We start from the raw sequence: 21,256 nt of genomic DNA, 5'->3' as shown, positions 1-21,256 counted from the left end.
TTTGTGGCTTTGGAGTGGATTCCTGTTTTTGAGTGCTTTAGAATAATTGCAGACTAAAATGTGGAACATGTAATTAGGCATGTAATGGGGGGCTTTGGTGCCAGCATCTGACACTACCAGTAATTATAAAAGAATTTTTGAGGCTGCATGAACATTCTTTTTCTGGCTGCTCTTGTACCATTAATAATATAAAACTCTCTTGGTTCTTATTTCATTTTGACTGATGTGTCATGAGAGACAGACCAGCTAGGACTGATATGAACAACTCCTATAGAAAGATCCTTATAAGAAGTGGTTATTCATGCATTTTTTGCTACAGATATATGAAGACCTTCTAACAGTAATGAGACTGAATTATCTCATAAAGCTCTAATGTAATGGAAATCCCTTAAAGGAACAGACTGTTCACTTTGGCCAGAAAACCTAACAAGCCAAAGAATGTGTAGGATCTGTCTGTTTTGCTCAGATTAACTTGTCAAACCATAATCCAAATTAGCAATTTAGTCTCAGCCCAGTCAACCCATACAGGGTATGTGTTTATAGGAGGGATCTCTGTGGTGACGTGTTTAGGAGGTAGCGTTTAGAAGAATTTGTGTTCAGTTTTTGTTCTTTCAAATTTAGGAAAAGGGCACAAAGCAGTCTTGCCGTTACAATGACAGCCAGCATGTCAAACCACACATGTTTGAGGGCTCTGAGAATTTATCATTCCATCCAGTTCTAAAATAGGCATCGAAATGCCATGTTTTTCACTAATCCACCATGAAATAAGTACACTACAAACACATAAGATGCAAAACGATTTGTATTGATATTTCACTGCATCATATAGGCATGGCTCTTGATGGCATTTTTAAAAGACCTGGGTTGGGTGTTCAAAAAGCACCATAAGACAAACATCATCATTAAATGGTAGAACACACTGAACACAATCACTTTCATGTAAAATCTTAACACTACTACTGCGTTTGGGAAATGGGTCTGCACTATACCCTCACCCTGCTCTCCGATTTACAGTTCAAAACATTTTACAAAATGTTAAAAAATATTTTAAAATAAGTGATCAAATTTATTAATTTAATTGAGTGGTATTTAAGCCACCCCGAAGTGTAATATGCTCAGTTACATATTAAATTCTCTGCACAGTGTGCCTCCTGCTGTTGAGACAAGGTAGAACAATAATGCAATTACAAAGACAGTTTTTGTAGTATTTTGTAGTATTTATACTTTTTGAAAAACCAAAGTATTTTATATAGGACTGCAAACGCGAGCAGCTGAAAGTGGTATACATACAAAGGTGATTTTAAGTTTTACATAGGCACTCTATATGTCATACTTGACTCACTGAATTGCAATTTTCTTAAACTGAAATAAAACCCCACTAGTGACTATTAGAAATTGCTACCTCATTAGTACATCTCATAATGGTAATGTTAGCACCTATAGCTGATTTGTTGTCAAGCAATGTTTGTACCATATACGACGCATAAATAATAATATTCATATCATATAGTCAAATAATATCTGCAGTGGTCTTGTAAGAAAATTACCAGTAATGAAAGGGGTAGAGGTTTGGATAAAAATGTGCATGTCAACATATGGGCTATAATTTGTAATTATATATTTAGAAATTGCAAATAAATGATAAAAATGCAACATATATGTACTTAATAATAATACTTAATTAATAATTAATACTGAAGTTTTTCCTTGCCACTGTCACCTTTGGCTTACTCACTGGGGGCTTGGACGCAGACATGTGTATAGTTGCTTTGTGACAACGGTCAAAGTAGGTGTTGCTAATGATGTAACTAGTCAATGTAATTTTAGTCAGTGTGATTTCTGCTCTGCTTAAGGTTATTTATTTACAGGAAGCTCAAGTAAAAGTATTACTATTAACTCCAGACTATCTCACAGTAGGCTGGTAAACTGATGTAAAATTTGCAGTATTTACCCATTTGGAAAGTTCACTTAACATATTTAACTTAAAGAAACATTTCAGCTAAGTGCAAGCATGCCTAATAACATGGCTTAATTTGCATATTACAAATTGCATTTTACTAAGTGTATATTGCCTTTTCATTTTTAATTTATCTTGCTAAATGAAGCCTTTATTATAATATGATGTTTTTGTTCAGTATTTTATTCAGTTCCTTGGAAGTACAATGGTGTTGGGACTGCAGTTAAAAGGCAAAAAGATAATGACTGGTAAGTGCTGAATTTGGCAGAAATTGTTTTGCTCAGTCCTAAATAAAGACACTGAAGATGCCCAAATTTCATATTTATGCCCACATCAAATTGATTACTTGCTGGGTCCCTTTCATACATAAGCAGTGATCCATTATTCAGCAATTTATTCAGGCACAAATTTCGCTATATGATTTACAAATGCTGCTTTGCTAAGAAAATAAAAACTGTACTCAAGTATTGTATGGTAAACTTTGAAAGAAGGAGCCTTATTCATTCTGAGTGTGGGCTCAGTTGAGAGGTGTTCTTTTAGTTGAGGTATGCTGTAAGATTCGCTTTCCCATAGTTGTTTGAAAGAGGTTGTCTTGACTGTTTCTAGAAGCTGGTGTTCTGCACCATGCCATACGCCCCGTACAGCTCATTCAGAAGGTCCTTCTTCTCCTTCTCAGGCAGGAAGCAGGACGTGGCTGCATTTATGTTCTGTCAAACAGTCAGTTCATTAATTAAACACTCTTTATAAAGATAATTAAGAATGGGTGCAATGTTAGGTACTTTAATTTGCTATAAAACAAGTTATTAATTATTTATTATCCTTATTCCTTTAGATATACTGTAATAAATGCTATATTAATGAATGCAACAGTTTCACTGACAAGCTAGAATTTTGGACCTTAATGCCTGGGGGATGTGTGACACAATACATGGTCTCTTTGTAAAAAGAGAAAAACCTTTTCTCACCACCCTAATAAACTCAGCCTCAGTGAAGCCCATGTACATCTTCACAGTCTGGTAATCTGTTTCTAAAGTGGAGTTGAAGATCAATGGATCATCTGTGTTCAGGGAGTAGTTAGCCTTGTCTTCCTTGAACCTGCACAGACAAAAGGCAAGATGAACTAGAGAGATTTCCCAATTACATACACAACATCTAAAGCAGGTCAGAAGTAAAGAACTTGAATCCAAACGTCAATGTAAACTTTTGATCTTACATTTACATAACATTTTCAAAGGATATAGCCTGCTTCCCATGTCATTCACACTTCATGTATTCATTAATAAAGTTCAGAAATAATGACTAATCTCAGTTAAGTCTGAGATCATCTCCACTATCTGTCACAGTTGCTAAGCAAAACTTGACCAGATCTTTGGGAGTACCTGCTGTAGACCGCAGTCACTATTTGCAGGCCAATTAAGCAGATAAATAAATCCGAAATTAATTTAAATGGAAATGGATTGCTGTTGTTAAGCATTTAAGGACATTAAAAAGGCATGCTGTAGTGAAAATTCTGTCACATGTTTCATAAGTTTTTTCCATTGACTGAATTTTCCTCTGAACAAATTTAATGCAATTATAGCCATCAAGTATTATATAAATAAAGGTTATTATAATTATTATTACTATTAATCATCATCATCATCATTGTAACTGATATGTTTGTTAGTCAGGTTACTGGTGCTCCACAATTTATATGAGTCAGTATGGGTCAAATCCTTACCTGATGACTGGGTGCTTACAGAAGTCAGGATCACAGGCTCCTGTCAGTTTACTGGAGATTGGACATGTCTAAAACAAAACATATATTTTATATGAGCTCACAGTTTAGGTACCATACTGTGGTATGGTAGTCTTGTGATTTAACATTTAAAATTAGAATCTATGTTTTATAAAATGTTAATACATTATTAAACGGATAGATAACATAATTACACCGCATTGCCAGTTTTTAGGTAAATCTATCTAGTAGCATGCTGTGCCTCTTCTGGCCTTTCGAACAGTATAATTTGCCTCTGCATGAATCGTTGCTGCAAACTGAACAGCTGTATGTGTTGTACTGTGAACAGTCTTTTCCTCCTCATACCAAAAATGCTTCATAATAGAGTTGTGATCTGTGAAGGCTACAGAAACAAAGGAAATTCACAATCTGTTCCTGGAACCATTAAGTGGTAGCACATGCCCTTAACGAGTCTTAAATTAAGATGAGCCTTGCAAGACCTATCAAATAGTCCCTCATTTTCATCAACAAGGTCACTTATTTTGCCCATTCCAATGTGCAGTTAAACACTAAAACATGTCATTTATACCTTTTTCACTGACATATGACTTTGGGCAGTGTACAGTGTATAAAAGGCATTTGCAGCTCACCACCTGAGGGCAGTATGGCTAGATCACAAGCATTTCCCTTTATCTTCTGACTGTGCTTTACTTAAGCTTGCACCTACATTTATAAACTATTTAAGCATAATGTGGGTATAGACCTACATTAGAACTCCAGACCAGAGAACACCATACTGCTTTAATCAGCATCAGGAATCAGCATTCTTACCTCAAAATGCATATTCTTTTTCAGGAGCTCACTGTACAGAGCTTGGTCCTTAACTGTGTGATATCCATGTCCGATGCGCTCAGCTTTAAGAACCTCCACAGCCTGTGGAAAGAACACAGAGGAAGCATCACAGGCACAGCATGCACCCCCTTTAAAAATGCACCAGCTTGCAATAATTCAACATTACTTGAATGGTCAAAAAGTTCTCTTAGGATAGGATGGTACAATGACGTATAAGATTAAAACACTTCCAACTCAAGGTTGGGAGATTACTTCATGTTTACTCCATGTTTTACAGCATGCTGGACCTCTACATTTTTATATTGACACATTGGGAGTAGCTGAGGTTGACATGGTGTGCTTTTGTTTGTTTTTTTTCTTCTTGCTCATATGTGACGTTCTCAGTGTGCTTGGAGTACAGGAAACAGTAAATATTGTTCCAGAGTAGAACAATAATTCACCTCTCTCACCACAGATGGTAAGCCCACCTCTCCTGCATGTACTGTTCTGTGGATGCCACTTCGAATTGCTTCCTATTGATAATAGAATGTGTTAATCACACATGCAGTAAAGGTTAAAAAGAGCATGATCTGTGTTGAGGGCCCACCCTGACTAAATATATCCACAGCTTTCTTTCTTGATCATTATATAACAAGGTGGTACATTTAAAATAACTAATTAAGATATCCACTTGAGTGCATTAGAACTTTCAAGGAAAGTTAAATAAAGACTAAACAAATGAAATGAACTAACCACATGCAACACTGTTACTTCTGATGTACAATATGACTGCTTTTTTAATAGCAAAGGATATATGGGTGTTTTATACTTTAAAATATGCAGGATCCTGAAATAATAAAGAAGTACTGTTTGTGTAGAGATTCAAACTAATGTCATAAACAGATGTCATTGTGTCCCTCTGTGGTCTTAAGTATCATATCACAATTCCCAGACCTATTCCCCTAAAATTCCTTATTTTCCTCAAGTTCTAATATCTTCCCTTCTGATTTTACTGCATACACTTCCCAGCTTAGCTGGTCAATTGTGTGTCACAGATAATATCTGAAGCTTAAACATTTGGAATGACTATGCTACCCAGATGAGCACATCAATCAATACAACATCAAGTAGCACAAAGCACAGCAACTTTTATGTGAGTACATGGCAGACTAGTGAGATATTAGAAGACGTTAACCTTTTGAATAAGTACTTGTCTAAATGTTATGAAGAACAAAACCAAATTCTTATTTTAACAAAACAAAAATTTGTGGATGACTGCAAACATTGTGGATTTAAAAATGACTGTGTGGCACCTTTAGGACTGCAGAGTCAGTCTTACATATGTAAGAATGTAGTCCCTTAAGGAGACCTTGAATAAATCAACAAGTGGCAGATAAGAAATTGCAATAACAATGTTTTCCTTAGCTAACAAGACTCAATACATTGCCTTGTGGTTTTATAATAGTCCTAATAAAGATTAATTAGTGTCTTTTAAAGGTTTTCTCTAATAATTGACACATCAGCAAGGGAGGTTAAATGTTTGGTCATAGCAAGAATTGTTATGGCCCTCATCCATGAAGAAGGAACACCTTTTACCTTCCAAGATTATTCAAGGATTATATTTAATCAGCATCCTGAAAAACAGGCATTGGATATATTTCCATGGTGAACACTGGAAAGGGTAGCTTGTACCTCATATGCTTTTACGTGCCCTGGATAATTTTCACAGTTCAGAGACTCATCTCCTGCTAAATCGATGGCCACAACACCTTCATTCCGATACTTCTTACACAGTTCCACCACATCCATAGACCAGTCTGTATAGTCCACACAAACAGAACACACACACACACACACACCCAATACACACACAGTTCATTAGAACACAGTGTACTGTATAGTGTATAGGGACCTTAGCCTCAGGCATCACTCTATACTTTCATGAATATGTCATGACATGCAAATGACTCTCTGAAGATTAAGAACATCTATAGATGCCCATAGCGCAATATGGATAACACCCCCACATGCTATTTATGGTGCAATCTCAGTGTAATGCATATTGCTAAAATCTTAAATAAATGACAAATTGTTTGCAAATAAGGATTGGTGGTCACACTAGTAATCCACTAGTAATTAAATAAGTGCTTCACAAAATCCAGACTCAATACAAGACTACACATACAGGAAATCAATCTTTCCTGTTTCGTGACCTAGGAAGGAAACTGCAAGGTTCAAGCCCCCCTAAATCTCTTCCAGACTCCTTGTCTCACTTACCAGTCTTTATATTAGCAGGCAAGCTCAATTACATTTATTACAAAGTGTGTACAGAACATGTGCTGAAATGCAACAGGCAGCAAAAGCCAGAATTAAGAGATAGCAGAAACATTCCTCATAGGGATCTGTGATCTCCTCATGGCGTTCAAAGGCCAACAGCAAGGATTCATGATATGGTGTACACACAAGAACAAAAGAGAAAGATAAACAGATAGAGAGCAAGAGATTGATCAGGGGAGGGGGTTAAGGTTACATTACTTGGCATGTGCCTCATGCAGCACAGAATGGACCTGGCTTTGGTCTTGAATGCCTTCTCACCCTCCTTCAAACCCTGGTTCACGAGCTTCACAACTTCATCTGGTGTCACATCGCCTCTGGCAACCGGATCAGATACAGCAAAGAGCCGGAGTACAAGGTTAAAAATAGCTATACTATCAGGCCTCAGGGTAGCCAGGAAACTCAAATGAAAACCTAATCATAATAAAGAACACATCCGAGTCTTGTCATCCTGCTATGATTGTAATGACACACAATTAGATAATTAACAAAATCAAATTATTATTTCACATATTTCCACATTTTTCATTGCTGAATGGAACGGCAAAAGACTCACTCTTTCTGGTTCCATGGTATCGGGTCCACATTTCTGTTGGCTAATAAGTGGGGGCTGTACCTCACCTCCACATAGATTACTCCTTCTTTGGCTTTGGTCTCCACAAACTCATAGGCTATTCTCTTAATGGCCTTTCTGTCACCTCTGCAATAACAACATGAATCATACAACAAGGAGTCACAAATTCTCCCAATTACTAATTGTTGATGATTTTGCTTTAAGCTTAACTCCATGTTACTGAAGCCTGGAGCAACTGTCAATGAACACTTCACTGATTTCTAGTAAAGACCCTTCACAAAGAGTACTCTGGAAACAGCTTTGGAAAGAGATCTTTGAAAGCAGATTGTTTAATAATCCCTTCACCAGTATTCAAGGCTTCGAGAAAATTAAAGCTAATTGGAATCAGGCCGAAAAAAATAGTTTAAAAAACTGTTAAATAGAAACTATGCTTTATTTCTAAATAAATTGATCTGTGTCCAAGGAACTGAATTTTTGTGAACATTTAAACACACTTAATATTAGAACACTGTTCTTCTAATCCGTAAAGTTCTAGTATTGCATTGTGCAGTCTGCTTCATTTTGTGAGATCTTTTTCTTTCATGTCATTTAAAACACATCCAACAACACTATAATTATTTTGCAGAATCACAGTTCTCAAACAGTAAGCAGAGATGGAGTTTGTCTTTTTATAATTTTTTTGCATTATAACAAAGGTGAGTGGATGTAAGATAATGTTATATATGTACGGCACTAGTTCCCAAGCCTGCCTCTGAAACAGACCTGCCCTGCACTGTCATTTCAATGCATTCCCCACATCCACTTCAACTCAGAAAGGAAACAAGGAAGACTAAAATCTGCACTTATATTCCAGAAGCAGGGCTGGGTAGCAACTGATCTATTGTGCACACTGAGTTGCCAGTTTATTGTGTCCACCTATTTTCTGCCCATACTCACTGGCCGTTTTTGACATAGTTCTGTTTGTCTTACCTGCTTCTGTTGTGCTATGAGACAATAGCAGACAATACTGTAATCTCTAAATGACTTGCTATCTAAAAAGTAATAGTATCTCAAAATAATGACTTTCTACCTCAAAACATGAGTTTCCCAAAATAATAACTTTGTATCTCAAAATAATATCTTAAAATAATGACTTTGTAGCTCAGAATAGTAATTTGCTATCAGAATAATAACTCAAAATAATGATAGTATAATCACATCATCTTAAAATAGCTTAGTATGTCAAGATAATGTCTTCATATTTCAAAATAATTACTAGTATATATAATTATTAGTAGATTTTAATAATCTGACTGAATCTCAAAATAATGACATAGCAATTCACTTAAAGATAAAAAAATAATTTAGTTGAAATTGGTTTCCACACTAAACACCAAACATATCTTTGGTTCTTATGCATTTGCTGACAAAGGACTGCTATGCTTCCCTCTTTTACTTCCTCTCTCAAAGTATAACACTTTTAAAAGCACCAGCTGACAGCACAAGATTGGGAAAAAAACAATTACATCCACAATGACATTTTATGTACAATCGTGGCCAAAGGTTTTGAGACCAACACAAATTTTGGTTTTAAAAAAGTTTACTGCCTAATTCTTTTTAGATGCTTTTGTCAGATGTTTATATGGTATAGTGATGTACAATTATAAGCATTTCATAAGTGTTTTAACTTTTTATTGACAAATACATCCAGTTTAAGCAAAGACTTAATATTTACAGTGTTGACTCTTCTTTTTTAAGACTTCTGCAATTCGCCTTGGCATGCTGGATATCAGCTTCTGGGCAAAAAATTGACTGATAGCAACCCATTCTTGCCAAATCAGTGCTTGGAGTTTCAGAGTTTCTGTGTTTTTGTTTGTCCACCCTCTTTTTGTGGATTGACCAATGTTCTCAATGGAATTGAGATCTGGGGGAGTTTCCTGGCTATGGACCCAAAGTTTCAATATTTTGTTCACTAAGCCACTTTATCACTTTTGCCTTGTGACATGGTGCGCCGCCATGCTGCAAAAAGTATTGTTAATCACCAGATTGCTCCTGGATCATTGGGAGAAGTTGCTCTTGGAGGATCTTTTGATACCATTCCTTATTCATGGCAGTGTTCTTAGACAAAATTTTGAGCAAACCCACTCCCTTGGATGAGAAGCAACCCCACACATGAATGGTCTCAGGATGCCTCACTGTTGGCATGACACAGGACTCATGATAGCGCTCACCTTTTCCTCTCCGGATAATTATTTGTCCAGATGTCCCAAACAGTCTGAAGGGGGCTTCATCAGAGAAAATAACTTTACCCCACACCTCTGCAGTCCAATCCCTATACTTCCTGAAGAAATTAAGTCTGTCCTTGATGTCTTTCTTGGCGAGAAGTGGCTTCTTTGCTGCTCTTCTTGATAGCAAGCCATCCCCCAAAAGCGTGCAGATGCACTCACACATGCCTTCTGCCATTCCTGAGCATGTTCTGCATTGGTGACCCGATCCCATAGCTGCATCCTCTTTAGGAGACAGTCCTGGCACTTGCTTGACTTTCTTGGGTTCCCTGAAGCCTTCTTCGTTGCAACTGAACCTCTCAACTTGAAGTTCTTGATGATTCAATAAATGGTTGAATTAAATCAGCTGCCATGTCCTCGTTAACACTTTCTCCTGAACTAACAAGAAGATCACTGGAATTATGTTAGCAGACCATTTGGTGGCAGGGCTGAAATGCAGTAATTTTTGTGATCAAGTTAATTTTCATGGCAAAGAATGACCTTGCAATGAATTGCAATTCATCTGATCACTCTTCACAATCTTGAGTTAATGCAAACTGCCACCATAAAAACTGAAACAACAAACTTTGTGAAAACCAAAATTTGTGCTAGTCTCAAAACATTTGGCCATGACTGTAGAGTCAAAACAAAAGAAAATCCAGCATGGACATGTTCAGCGAGTGTGTGCCCTATTTCCAGTCGAAAAAACATTCACAATTGCGACAAAGGCTGTATCTACTTACCACACAAAAGCTTGCTTTAGATCCTGCTTTTGGCCTTGCTGGTCTAGCGCTAAAAGGCGCTTTAACTGAAAGGGTCGCGTAAACAGCAAAGTGTTCATCTTTACACAGGACTCCTATATGGAATTCTCTTTTATAAAGCTGCACGGACTTTTTGTAATACAAATGTGTAATATGTGTATGACGTCTCAGGCATGTGTGCCCTGCATTTTAAATTGCTTCTGGGCAGCAGGGGAGATGTTGGCTTTCCACTACTGCACAATTAAATAAACTTTGCAGATGGCATCTAAGGAGATTTCTTAGTAATTGTCAGCCATCCAGTCTCTACAAAACAAAAAACATTTTTCTTCCTTCTTAGCATGAGACAGTACTTACGCAATGACATGCATGTATTGTTTAAACTTATCCAGGAACTGCGTGAGGGTTGCCGGTTCACGCAGTGTGCACAGGTGGGTCATCTCGACCACTGTGGCTGCAGGAAGTTTAATACCCCGTCTCCTGAAACACAGCCAAGAGAAAGAGGGGAATCTGAAGAAATGGTACTCACATGGCATAATAATAGAATGCTAATTACTTTAGTAGATGTTTTTTTTTTGACATTCTTTAGTAGAGGGTTTCTTTACTTTAGTAGAGGTTTTTCTTTGTTAGATACTCTGCCTTAAACTTTGAAGAAAATTTCACACATTTAAATTGTTGATAAGAAAAAAGTAAGATTTTGAAGGTTTTCTTTGTTGCCAACACTTTTGCTCTGAGGAACTGAAATTACATAATTAATTGGTAGCTGTAATTCTAGTCAAGAAGTTAAGCATGTTGGTTTTTTTTGTGGGAAAACAGGACAGACAGTTAGATAGAGAGAGAGAGAGAGAGAGAGAGAGAGAGAGAGAGAGAGAGAGAGAGAAATCGTCTTTGAGGTTAGGTAAGAAGAGTAAAGACCATACAAATAAAGTATTACTTACTTGGCCACATCTATGATGGTCTCTATTCGAACTGCACCATCAAGATGCACATGTAGCTCCACCTACAGTTTAACACAGGACACAATAACCATAAAACATACTGATCCAAATCCATATAGTATTTCAAGACCTGCTAGTATAGCACAGTATAGCCAGAATCTACTATACAACAGAGAAAAAAACATGCAAATAAAGTTGGTTTTAAATCAAGCAACCTACTGCAGATATGCCCTCGACATAGCCGAAAGGCAGATCTTATTGTGTGACCAGCAATAATGACCCTTAGGTGATTTCACAGCCCTGTTTTTTTTTTTTAAAGGACTCATAACTCAGTTCCAACTTTCCTTTCCTAATCAAATCACCTTACACAACAAATGTGAAAATGATCCTTTTTCTTCTTTGGTGTCCTCTCATGTAAAAGAGGAAGAGCCTCATAAATAGAACTGGAGCTGGAGAATAGAAATGAACAGGAAAAAGTTAAATAAAGATGAAGTCAACGTAAGACTGTGGAGAACAGGAAGTATAAGCTGCAAACAAGGCCTTCACACAAGCTGATGCAAGGCTGTTTGCACCCTGCCTCACATTGTGCAGTCAACATATTACCAGGCTTCTCTGCACATGCACATCATGAAATAAATGAGGGCAATATTCATCCACCAAGAAGCCTTCAGTGAAACCTTCATGTTGACAGTGTTATCTGAACAAACTAACTTTGAGGAACATAAATGACATTAGTTCTGTATTAATAACCATGGGTTTTGATCAAAGTTCAGCGATCTGTATGTTCCATGTAAAACTGCATGGATAATGTGCTTCAGAAAAAAATGGATATGATTTCTTTATTTCAGTAAGAGAGATTCAAAATGCATATCACATCACAAGTGGTTTTATCATTTCAATAAATGTGATATAGATAGAAGACCACATTGCAATACCATATAACACACAATTAAGAGGCAGTGCAAGGTCAGAGATGGAATTTAAACAGAAATATCTATATAGGGGAAGAAGCCGTTACATTTGTCAAAAAATATGTCATGAGTCTATTTTAATAACAGCAAAACATGACAAGACAGCTGCGAAACTGCTAGTGCTAAAACCATATGCAAGGTTCTTATTATTTATTTCCGTCATTATTTCTGTCTTACAATGGTCAGCATTTTGGACAAATATGGCCTAGTCCCCATTTCAGTGTCCATCAATAGAAAAGTAAGTTAAGGCAGTACATGGATTCACTTGACTTTTGAATGTTTTAGAGTGAGAAAGTCTGTTCTTCATACATGTCTGTACTCAGTGAGCTGCCTAATTTGTTATTTTAATGCCTTGTTTCACAATACAGAAAACAGGTTTTTCTGAAAGTTGCTCCAGTGTTGGCATAACATAACACCAACGAATCAGTTGTGCAACACTGTAAAATGTTAGGAAAAAGTAGACATGATCATTTTTATAATTTTTTATCATTAGTTTTGAAATCAATAGAAAAAGAAACATATTTGTAATAGAAAAAAACTAAAAAAGATACTGATGTAAGTCTAAAATTCAGTGTGCCCTTTATTGCAAAGGAGTTTGAATTTGATAGTGTTACAGCACTGATTGATGTTTACAGATTCTCTACAATTGGTCTAAATCTGTTTTTTTTAGAAACAGGCAGATGACAATACACACAGTATCTTCAGAAAAAGTATATGGTGATGCAATGTAGCACAGCAGTGATAGAATATCTTCATATTGCCCACTACTAGATTTCTCAAGTCAGAGATCAGACCAGTTCAAGTGCATCAGTACAGCTTATTCGACTGTAGTCTGTAAACACCTCATATAAAAACAGCTGTCTGTGCTCCAAATCAGCGTAAACACATCTTCCACTGTATGTGTGCTGGTGAAAATGAAGGCTTACTGTATGAATGCTGATAAAACACTGTTCACATTGATTCTGTTTTTTTCCTCTGTCAAACATTATTGCTTGTTTTTATAATTTGGACTTGTGTACTATAATCATCCAATTTATTTATATTTATTGTACTCCACAAATGCTTTAAAAAACCTAAATATAAGACATAAGTACAAGTTATATAAGACTCACTAAAATTCTAAGACTCACTGAAAAAAAACCAACAAATGTCTGCTTAATGCACAATCTTGTTCAAGGTTATTATTTATTTCCGTCATTATTTCTGTCTTACAATGGTCAGCATTTTGGACAAATATGGCCTAGTCCCCATTTCAGTGTCCATCAATAGAAAAGTGAGTTAAGGCAGTACATGGATTCACTTGACTTTTGAATGTTTTAGAGTGAGAAAGTCTGTTCTTCATACATGTCTGTACTCAGTGAGCTGCCTAATTTGTTATTTTAATGCCTTGTTTCACAATACAGAAAACAGGTTTTTCTGAAAGTTGCTCCAGTGTTGGCATAACATAACACCAATGAATCAGTTGTGCAACACTGTAAAATGTTAGGAAAAAGCAGACATGATCATTTTTATAATTTTTTATCATTAGTTTTAAAATCAATAGAAAAAGAAACATATTTGTAATAGAAAATAACTAAAAAAGATACTGATGTAAGTCTAAAATTCAGTGTGCCCTTTATTGCAAAGGAGTTTGAATTTGATAGTGTTACAGCACTGATTGATGTTTACAGATTCTCTACAATTGGTCTAAATCTGTTTTTTTTTAGAAACAGGCAGATGACAATACACACAGTATCTTCAGAAAAAGTATATGGTGATGCAATGTAGCACAGCAGTGATAGAATATCTTCATATTGCCCACTACTAGATCTCTCAAGTCAGAGATCAGACCAGTTCAAGTGCATCAGTACAGCTTATTCCACTGTAGTCTGTAAACACCTCATATAAAAACAGCTGTCTGTGCTCCAAATCAGCGTAAACACATCTTCCGCTGTATGTGTGCTGGTGAAAATGAAGGCTTACTGTATGAATGCTGATAAAACACTGTTCACATTGATTCTGTTTTTTTCCTCTGTCAAACATTATTGCTTGTTTTTATAATTTGGACTTGTGTACTATAATCATCCAATTTATTTATATTTATTGTACTCCACAAATGCTTTAAAAAACCTAAATATAAGACATAAGTACAAGTTACATAAGACTCACTAAAATTCTAAGACTCACTGAAGAAAAACCAACAAATGTCTGCTTAATGCACAATCTTGTTTAGTGCTGTGGATTGCACTGTTCGACAGCTTGTCTCATCATTAAAATTCCTCTCATATCTTTCAAGGACATAACATACATCCTGTCTCCTTGTTGTGGGAGTAAACATGTAAGATTAATGTGAGTTGGAGTTACACCAGTAGGTGTTCCTCTCTCTGCAGGACAAAATAAGCCCTTGTGTTGACCACAGAAAAGCGAATGCAATCCTGATGTTGTGTAACAATATTTCACTTGTGTTCCAGCAATGATTTTTTTCTGGGCACAATAAAATGTGTTTTGCATTTAACAACTGAAAAAAACAGGGACATTCATTAAATTTTGCCTTTAATCCAGATAGTTTCCTGTAAAAAAGATACCAAAATATCAGAGAATCCTATAGGAATAAGTTGAGTTTTCTAGTTATTTTAAACAAGACTGGGTATCCTTCATCAAGACCAATCAGCTGCTAAGTATAAAAGCATGTATATGCTTGGGAAACAGCAAAGGGTGTTATGAGGAGAAAGATAATGTCATACTGCAGAACAAAAAAATTGAAAAGAACAAAAATGACCAAAGATGCTGGAGAAACTAGACCTTCTGAACTCTCAAACATTCACAGAGTCAACTATCAAAGAACAGCTTAAGATAAAACATGAACTCAACAGTACACCCAATGAGAAAATTGAATAAACCCCTCGCCAGCTTATACAACACCATTTTAACCATTTTTGGGAACTGGAAAACACATGGATCACTGTCCCATCGGGTGATCATTTAGGCACTTCATGATTCATGTAGGCACTTCAATGAAAATTATATTAATCAGACAAAGCAACTTCGCCATTCAAGTATCAAGTATTTATGAGAAGTGTCTCCCTACCTAAACTAACTAAATCAACAGATAAACCTTTGTTTGGAAGAAATTACTAAATCACCAGCTCTGTTAGGATCCTCAGCACAATCTTACAAACATTTCTAGCCCCTTCTTGCACCACTAATCCAAGGTTCACCACTAATCTAATGTACTTCACTTGTAATCAGAAGGTTGCCAGTTCAAGCCCCACCATTGCCACTGTTGGGCCCCTGAGCAAGGCCCTTAACGCTCAAGTTGTGTTCACTCAAAATTGTAAGTTGCTTTGGATAAACGCATCAGCTAAATGCCATAAATGTGAAATATTCCATGAAGTATTTTGGAATCCATATCCCACTAAATATAAAGGATTAATACAAATTAAATTTGATCCCTTTACTACAAGAAATAAAAAACAAACAAACAATCTAAACAAATTGAAAATTAGCAATTAGCAATATCAATAATTTGCCAAATATCCACAATCAAATTCTTATTATTCCTTTCTTTTAATGATCTCTGTTATCCCATGATCTAACTGATTCTCTGTTCTCGAAACTGCATTTACCAAATTTTACTGGAAAAATAAAAATACCCAAATAAACTATTATGCCAAAACCAAAACATCTAGGGGGAATGGAAGCATCTTCTTTTTGTTGTACCAATTACTATACATCCAACATGTTTTATAATTTAAATACACCTTGGTTAGGGATCGAGGACCCATTAAATCAGGAGCTAAATATTAAAAACATCCCTTTTATGAACAAAACCATGAAAACTCATCATTGCTATAAATACAACACTATTAATACCACCTTAACTGCCTGGCAGATACAAATCAAATGCTTAATGACACATTTTCACCATCTGCTAATACTGCAATATGGATAAAAAAAAAGAGCCAGAGAGGAGTAGTTAGCATTGGACAGCTTTGTGGTTATGTCATTACATTCAATGTTTCTTTGGGTTTGTTGAACTCATCAATAATATAGACTTGGAATGCTAATCTTGAAACCACCGCACCACCATGCTGGTAGGCCAATAATTAGTACTACTACCACTACTAATAGCAATAATAATAATAATAATAATAATAATAATTACCATATGAAAGATTCAATTCTTACTGCAACATACCACTCTTCCACCCATTATAAAAACTACCTGATCCATCTGACAAAGTATAACGTCATGTAATTAATTTAGCAGCGAATTTTATTTTGTTTATTAATTTTTAAATTTATTAATTTTGCTGGTATTTGGTTGAAAACATGAGAAGATATAGCTAGCTGTTTTTGCGGTTATCCTTGATGCTAGCTAGCTAATTATGCTTTTGGAAACGTTGTTGGAACGACTCCGCTGGAAATAGTAAAGTAGCTAGCTAAGCCATTGGCTTGTTTTACTATGTGCAATCAGTCATTTTAGATTGAATACAAATTTATATTGAAATAAAAAAAATTGCATTCATCTTGTCCAATCTTTTTCTTTTGGCAAACCCTAGCTAGCAAGCTAATATCAGCCAATCTGTCTGCTTGCTACATAGGAAAAATCAAAATTATCAAATAAATTAGCCTGTGTAGAATAAACCTGTAATGAACAGATAATTGTCGTTTTGCTCCCAGTGTTAATTTGTTAATATGAATTAATTAATATCCACAGCTAATATTATTTAGCCAAGCTAAAAGTAGATCACGAGAAACTGAAATAAACCATTTTAAAATAGACTATTTTTGGAGTATTTACATTAGCAAAAACCTAACAAGCACATCAATAATATACATTTTAAAAATTAATAAAGTATCCTAATTAAATAAACACCTGTGTACTATTTTGACAGCTACATGTCTTGAAAAAGGTTGAAAAGGGTTTATCCAGAGAAAGGATACCAGCATGACCTATAAGAAACAACGTAATTATAGCATTGGACATACAGATTGTTATTATGTCAGTGTATTATACACAGTGAAATATGGGCAGATACAATGTACAAAAGGCAACACACATATGCTTTGTTGCAGGAGAAAGCAGATGCTGTAATTTCTGCAGTCAGCCTGCAGACATAATTCTGATTGCGTAATTGTATATGAATACAGAAGACACATTTAATTTACACATGTACTAAATGTGGTCAAGACCTGTGTCTTTGACTACCTCCAAATGTGGTTTTGTAAGTTGGGTGTGTTCCTGGCTTGCAATCATGCGATCAAGTGAAATACAAATGTGATCGTCAACAATGATACATGTTAATGCAAAGTGTAAATAGGCTCACACATCTGTCACATATGTGGAAAATGGTTGATTTGGGCAACTTTTACCAGCTATGTGAATGTAGCCTTATATTGGAATGACTGGCCTAAAGCTAAACCTTTTCATAAATACTAAAATTTCACAGGAAAGTTGAGCCCTTTCACTTTCACTTTCAACTTCTCTTTACAATGATACAATACATTACAACACAAATATAAATATGCATTTAAACATGACAGTGCAACGCAATAGAATATGCAGGGCACTAGCCTAAGAGACAGACTAGATAAGTGTATTATGGCAGTGCACAAATATGTGGTGTGCAGTCTTCAGAAATTAACCATGTAGATTAAATAACAGCCAGAAGTAACAACAAGCAACAGCAGTAAGGGAACTTACTTCAAAAGAAGCTCCATGGTATGAAGCATTAATCAACACCTTGTATATTCTTTATATTATGCTAGTGACCTCAAGGGACTATGAGCAGTTCCACAGCAGGAAACATCCTTCAGAAGCTGAAAACAATATGCTTTTAAGAGCTCATCTATGTAATTTTGCCACATGGTTAGTGTAAAATGATAAAAGTGTTGTCTTTTGGAACTCACCCCAAGAAGCTGGCACCATATGGCTTATAAGAACAATTCAACTGCACAAGCAATATTTAGTTTGGGTTAACGGATGTGCGGCCTGATCTCAGAGCGAGACCTCCTGTCTTCCACAATCAGTATTATATGATCAGTGGAGCCTAAGGTGTATGGACACACTCATGTTTCTCAGATGGAGGCCATCTCAGAGGTTGTGCTTATCAGTTGAGTTGCTTTATCAGTCCACTGCATTGCCTTCACTGTCAGTCTAATGATTCCGAAGGGCATGACTATCTGTGTAAAACGGGTGTAAACTGGGGCACTGTATGGGTGGGGGAGTTAGGAGATTCTAAAGGTCTGACACTGACCCTAAAAAATATTACAACATTAGGCCTTTTTTTTTTCTTCAAGGGGCACACTGTAATATCTTTTCATGGGGCCCAAAATTCCTGGTGCCATGTTTTTTGAAAAGTCTCATTTTTGTTTTTTTCTCTGTGTGGTTCTGAACATCTTGCTGCAAGTCATAGACTCCAAGATCAATTTAGCACTAAGATTTTTAGACCAATAAAACAGCATATATATATATATATATATATATATATATATATATATATATATATATATACACATATATATACATATACATACATACACATACACACACACACATACACACACACACACACACACACACACACACACACATACATACATAAATATTTTCATGAATGCACCAGGAACCACCCAAAAGCTCTATTGCTTTAATCTAAATCTATTTTTAATCTAAAAATCTGTGATTCTTCTTCTTCTTAAGTCCTTGAGCAAAAGGCTCCAAAATAAAAGCGTAATAAGGTTACCTAACAAGCGTTCTATACCAACCCCACTAACATGGCAGCCTTATTTTAATGTTTTTTTTTGTTACAGTTCTTAAGAAAAAATCAGTGAATGAAAACGTATTGAAAACACGTTTAGCCATATAGCTATATCTGTCTTTCAGTGAAATATATCCTACTTCTCGATAGACTACAAAAGAAAGCTTACCTTCGGTTTGTCAAATATTGGTTTTTCATTGTTCAAGTGATGTTCAGCCATCGTGGTTAGTCTACAAGTCTACTGTACTTATGAAACCACTCTAAACAAAGAGCTTCAGAACACTAACCGAATCGGGAAGCTTAGTTTATCTAGGAACATTAAACATTAAACTGCTTAGTTTATCTAGGAAACTGAACGGCTTACGTTCTACCGTCGACTTTAGGCGCAACCACTTTTCAACCACGCCTCTTCATTAACTAAACACTCTCGACGAGTCCAAATCGTTCTATCAGCCAAACTTATATTTCGCCAGTGTAAGACAGAAACGTATACGGGAACCGCATCCGCATGCATACACACACACACACACACACACACACACACGCACGCACGCACGCACGTGTATTGTTTGTCAACATAATGCTTTGGCGCCCTCATGTGGACATTGATGACAGAGGACTACCTTGTAGCCCCTATGGATGGCCTACTCTGCACAAACAAAATAGTAACAAATAAAGCAAATAACTAAACGAACTAAACTGTAACCATACACTGTAAACATATCTTTTGATACTGACATAGACAGCTTAGAAGTTACCCCTCAAGCATCCAGTGGCTTGGTGGTTAGCACATTTGCCTCTCAGCACTAGGGTTTGAGTCTCTGCCTAGGTGGACTTTCCATGTTCTCCCCATGTCTGTGTAGGTTTCCTCTGGGGTCTGGTTTGCTTCCAAACATGGAGCTTATGTTGACTGGATACTCTAAATTGTCCTGTATGAATGTGACCTCTGTCTAAGTATAGAGATGTGTATATATCATCAGCTGCATTTATTGATAACCTAGCAGATTTATCATTTATCTACCTCAAGACCTAGAAGGACTTGACCCTTAGACAATGTTGTGCTATCTCAGATAAAAACAATTAGTGAGAAAAGGCCAAAAATAAATATTTCTTATGTTTATGAAACCTTTGGTTTAAACTCAACTGAACACATCCAAAAGCAATGGCAGATTGATATAATGTCTAAAGAAAATGTAAAATATAAGAAAATGTCTGGGTATTAGTTATAAAAAATACACTTGCTATTCTGAGCTGTAATACTAACAGAGAGGTACAATGTAAAATATTACATTATACACTATTTTTGAGAGGCAAGCTTGGTTTACATGCTCCTAAATGTATTAAATGTAATTTAGAAATAGGTATCTATGATTATATGTTGTGGAAATGTACAACAATACAAAAATCTTACAAATAAGTGAAGAATGGGATGGTTACCTTGATTAGATGTGATTTGGAGCTCTTCAGTGTGTTTTGGCAACTAAAGTGAACAGTGCAAGGAACAATCACAATGCTAAATTGATTGAAACACTCTTATATATAGCAAGAAATTCTCAAATACTGGATTTCAGAGGATGCCTTAACATTGAACGATAAGTATAAGGACATAGTGAGAATACTCCCTCTAGAAATACTGACCTACACACTGTATGAGAACACTGCATGAGTAATGTATCAAGGCATGGTAATTGGTCATGGACATGGTGGATCCCTCCAGACTGCATTTTGCTGCACCTAATTAATAACTGACTATAACAGGAATTTGAAGGTAATTTTGTCAACTGGTGATTTTTTTGTGTAATTGCCCCCCCCCCTCCCCCTCCCCCCCCCCCCCCCCCCCCCGCCCCAAGCCTAATTCCTATGGGAAAAAAAGCTAATTCCTATGATAAATACTTCGAAATCCTCACTGCTCATTGCATTACTCGATCCAGTTCCTATTATTTTACTTAAAGAATTTCTGCCCAAGTGCTCATTAGCCCAGGACCTATACTTACTATAAATAATCTTTCTGTTAGCATGTGTTACATTTGCAAATCATTCAAAGTTGCAGTTATTAAGCCATTAACTTTAAAATCTATTGTTAATCCTCATGAGCTGTCCAGTTTCGAACCTGCTCTTTATTTCCAAAGTATAAGAAAAAGCAGTTTCCTTGCAATTATAAGTATTTGCAGGCAGATAATGTCCATTAGT

General features: G+C 36.0%; 1 protein-coding gene across 2 annotated transcripts; it reads right to left on the bottom strand.

Annotated features, from left to right (window-relative positions):
* Positions 1-2,282: 2,282 nt before the first annotated feature.
* ada (adenosine deaminase) lies at positions 2,283-19,542 on the bottom strand. Of its 2 annotated transcripts, XM_027016495.2 has the most exons (12): positions 19,236-19,542; positions 11,720-11,801; positions 11,353-11,414; positions 10,772-10,894; positions 7,396-7,539; positions 7,041-7,156; positions 6,198-6,322; positions 4,967-5,038; positions 4,506-4,607; positions 3,678-3,745; positions 2,923-3,052; positions 2,283-2,664 (listed from the first exon to the last, which is right to left on the bottom strand). In XM_027016495.2, the coding sequence occupies exons 1-12, from the start codon at positions 19,262-19,264 to the stop codon at positions 2,560-2,562; spliced, it is 1,158 nt and encodes a 385-aa protein (XP_026872296.2). In that variant the 5' UTR covers positions 19,265-19,542; the 3' UTR covers positions 2,283-2,559. The 2 variants fall into 2 exon arrangements, with proteins under 2 accessions (XP_026872296.2, XP_026872297.2); XM_027016496.2 differs by lacking the exon at positions 11,720-11,801 and having other exon boundaries at positions 19,236-19,541.
* Between the last annotated feature and the right edge of the window lie 1,714 nt (positions 19,543-21,256).

This window comes from Electrophorus electricus, chromosome 22 (genome assembly GCF_013358815.1).
Source record: "Electrophorus electricus isolate fEleEle1 chromosome 22, fEleEle1.pri, whole genome shotgun sequence".
Taxonomy (NCBI): Eukaryota; Metazoa; Chordata; class Actinopteri; order Gymnotiformes; family Gymnotidae; genus Electrophorus; species Electrophorus electricus.
Note: the sequence above shows the minus strand (reverse complement) of the source record. Positions and strands in the feature narration are given on the sequence as shown.

Coding starts and splice junctions, on each gene's coding strand:
- ada (XM_027016495.2), bottom strand. CDS start 19,264: ATGAAAAACCAATATTTGACAAACCGAAG. Junction 4,608..4,966: donor TACCATCTGTGGTGAGAGAG/GTGAATTATTGT, acceptor TTCTTTCCACAG/GCTGTGGAGGTTCTTAAAGC. Junction 3,053..3,677: donor TGTAAGCACCCAGTCATCAG/GTAAGGATTTGA, acceptor TTGTCTGTGCAG/GTTCAAGGAAGACAAGGCTA.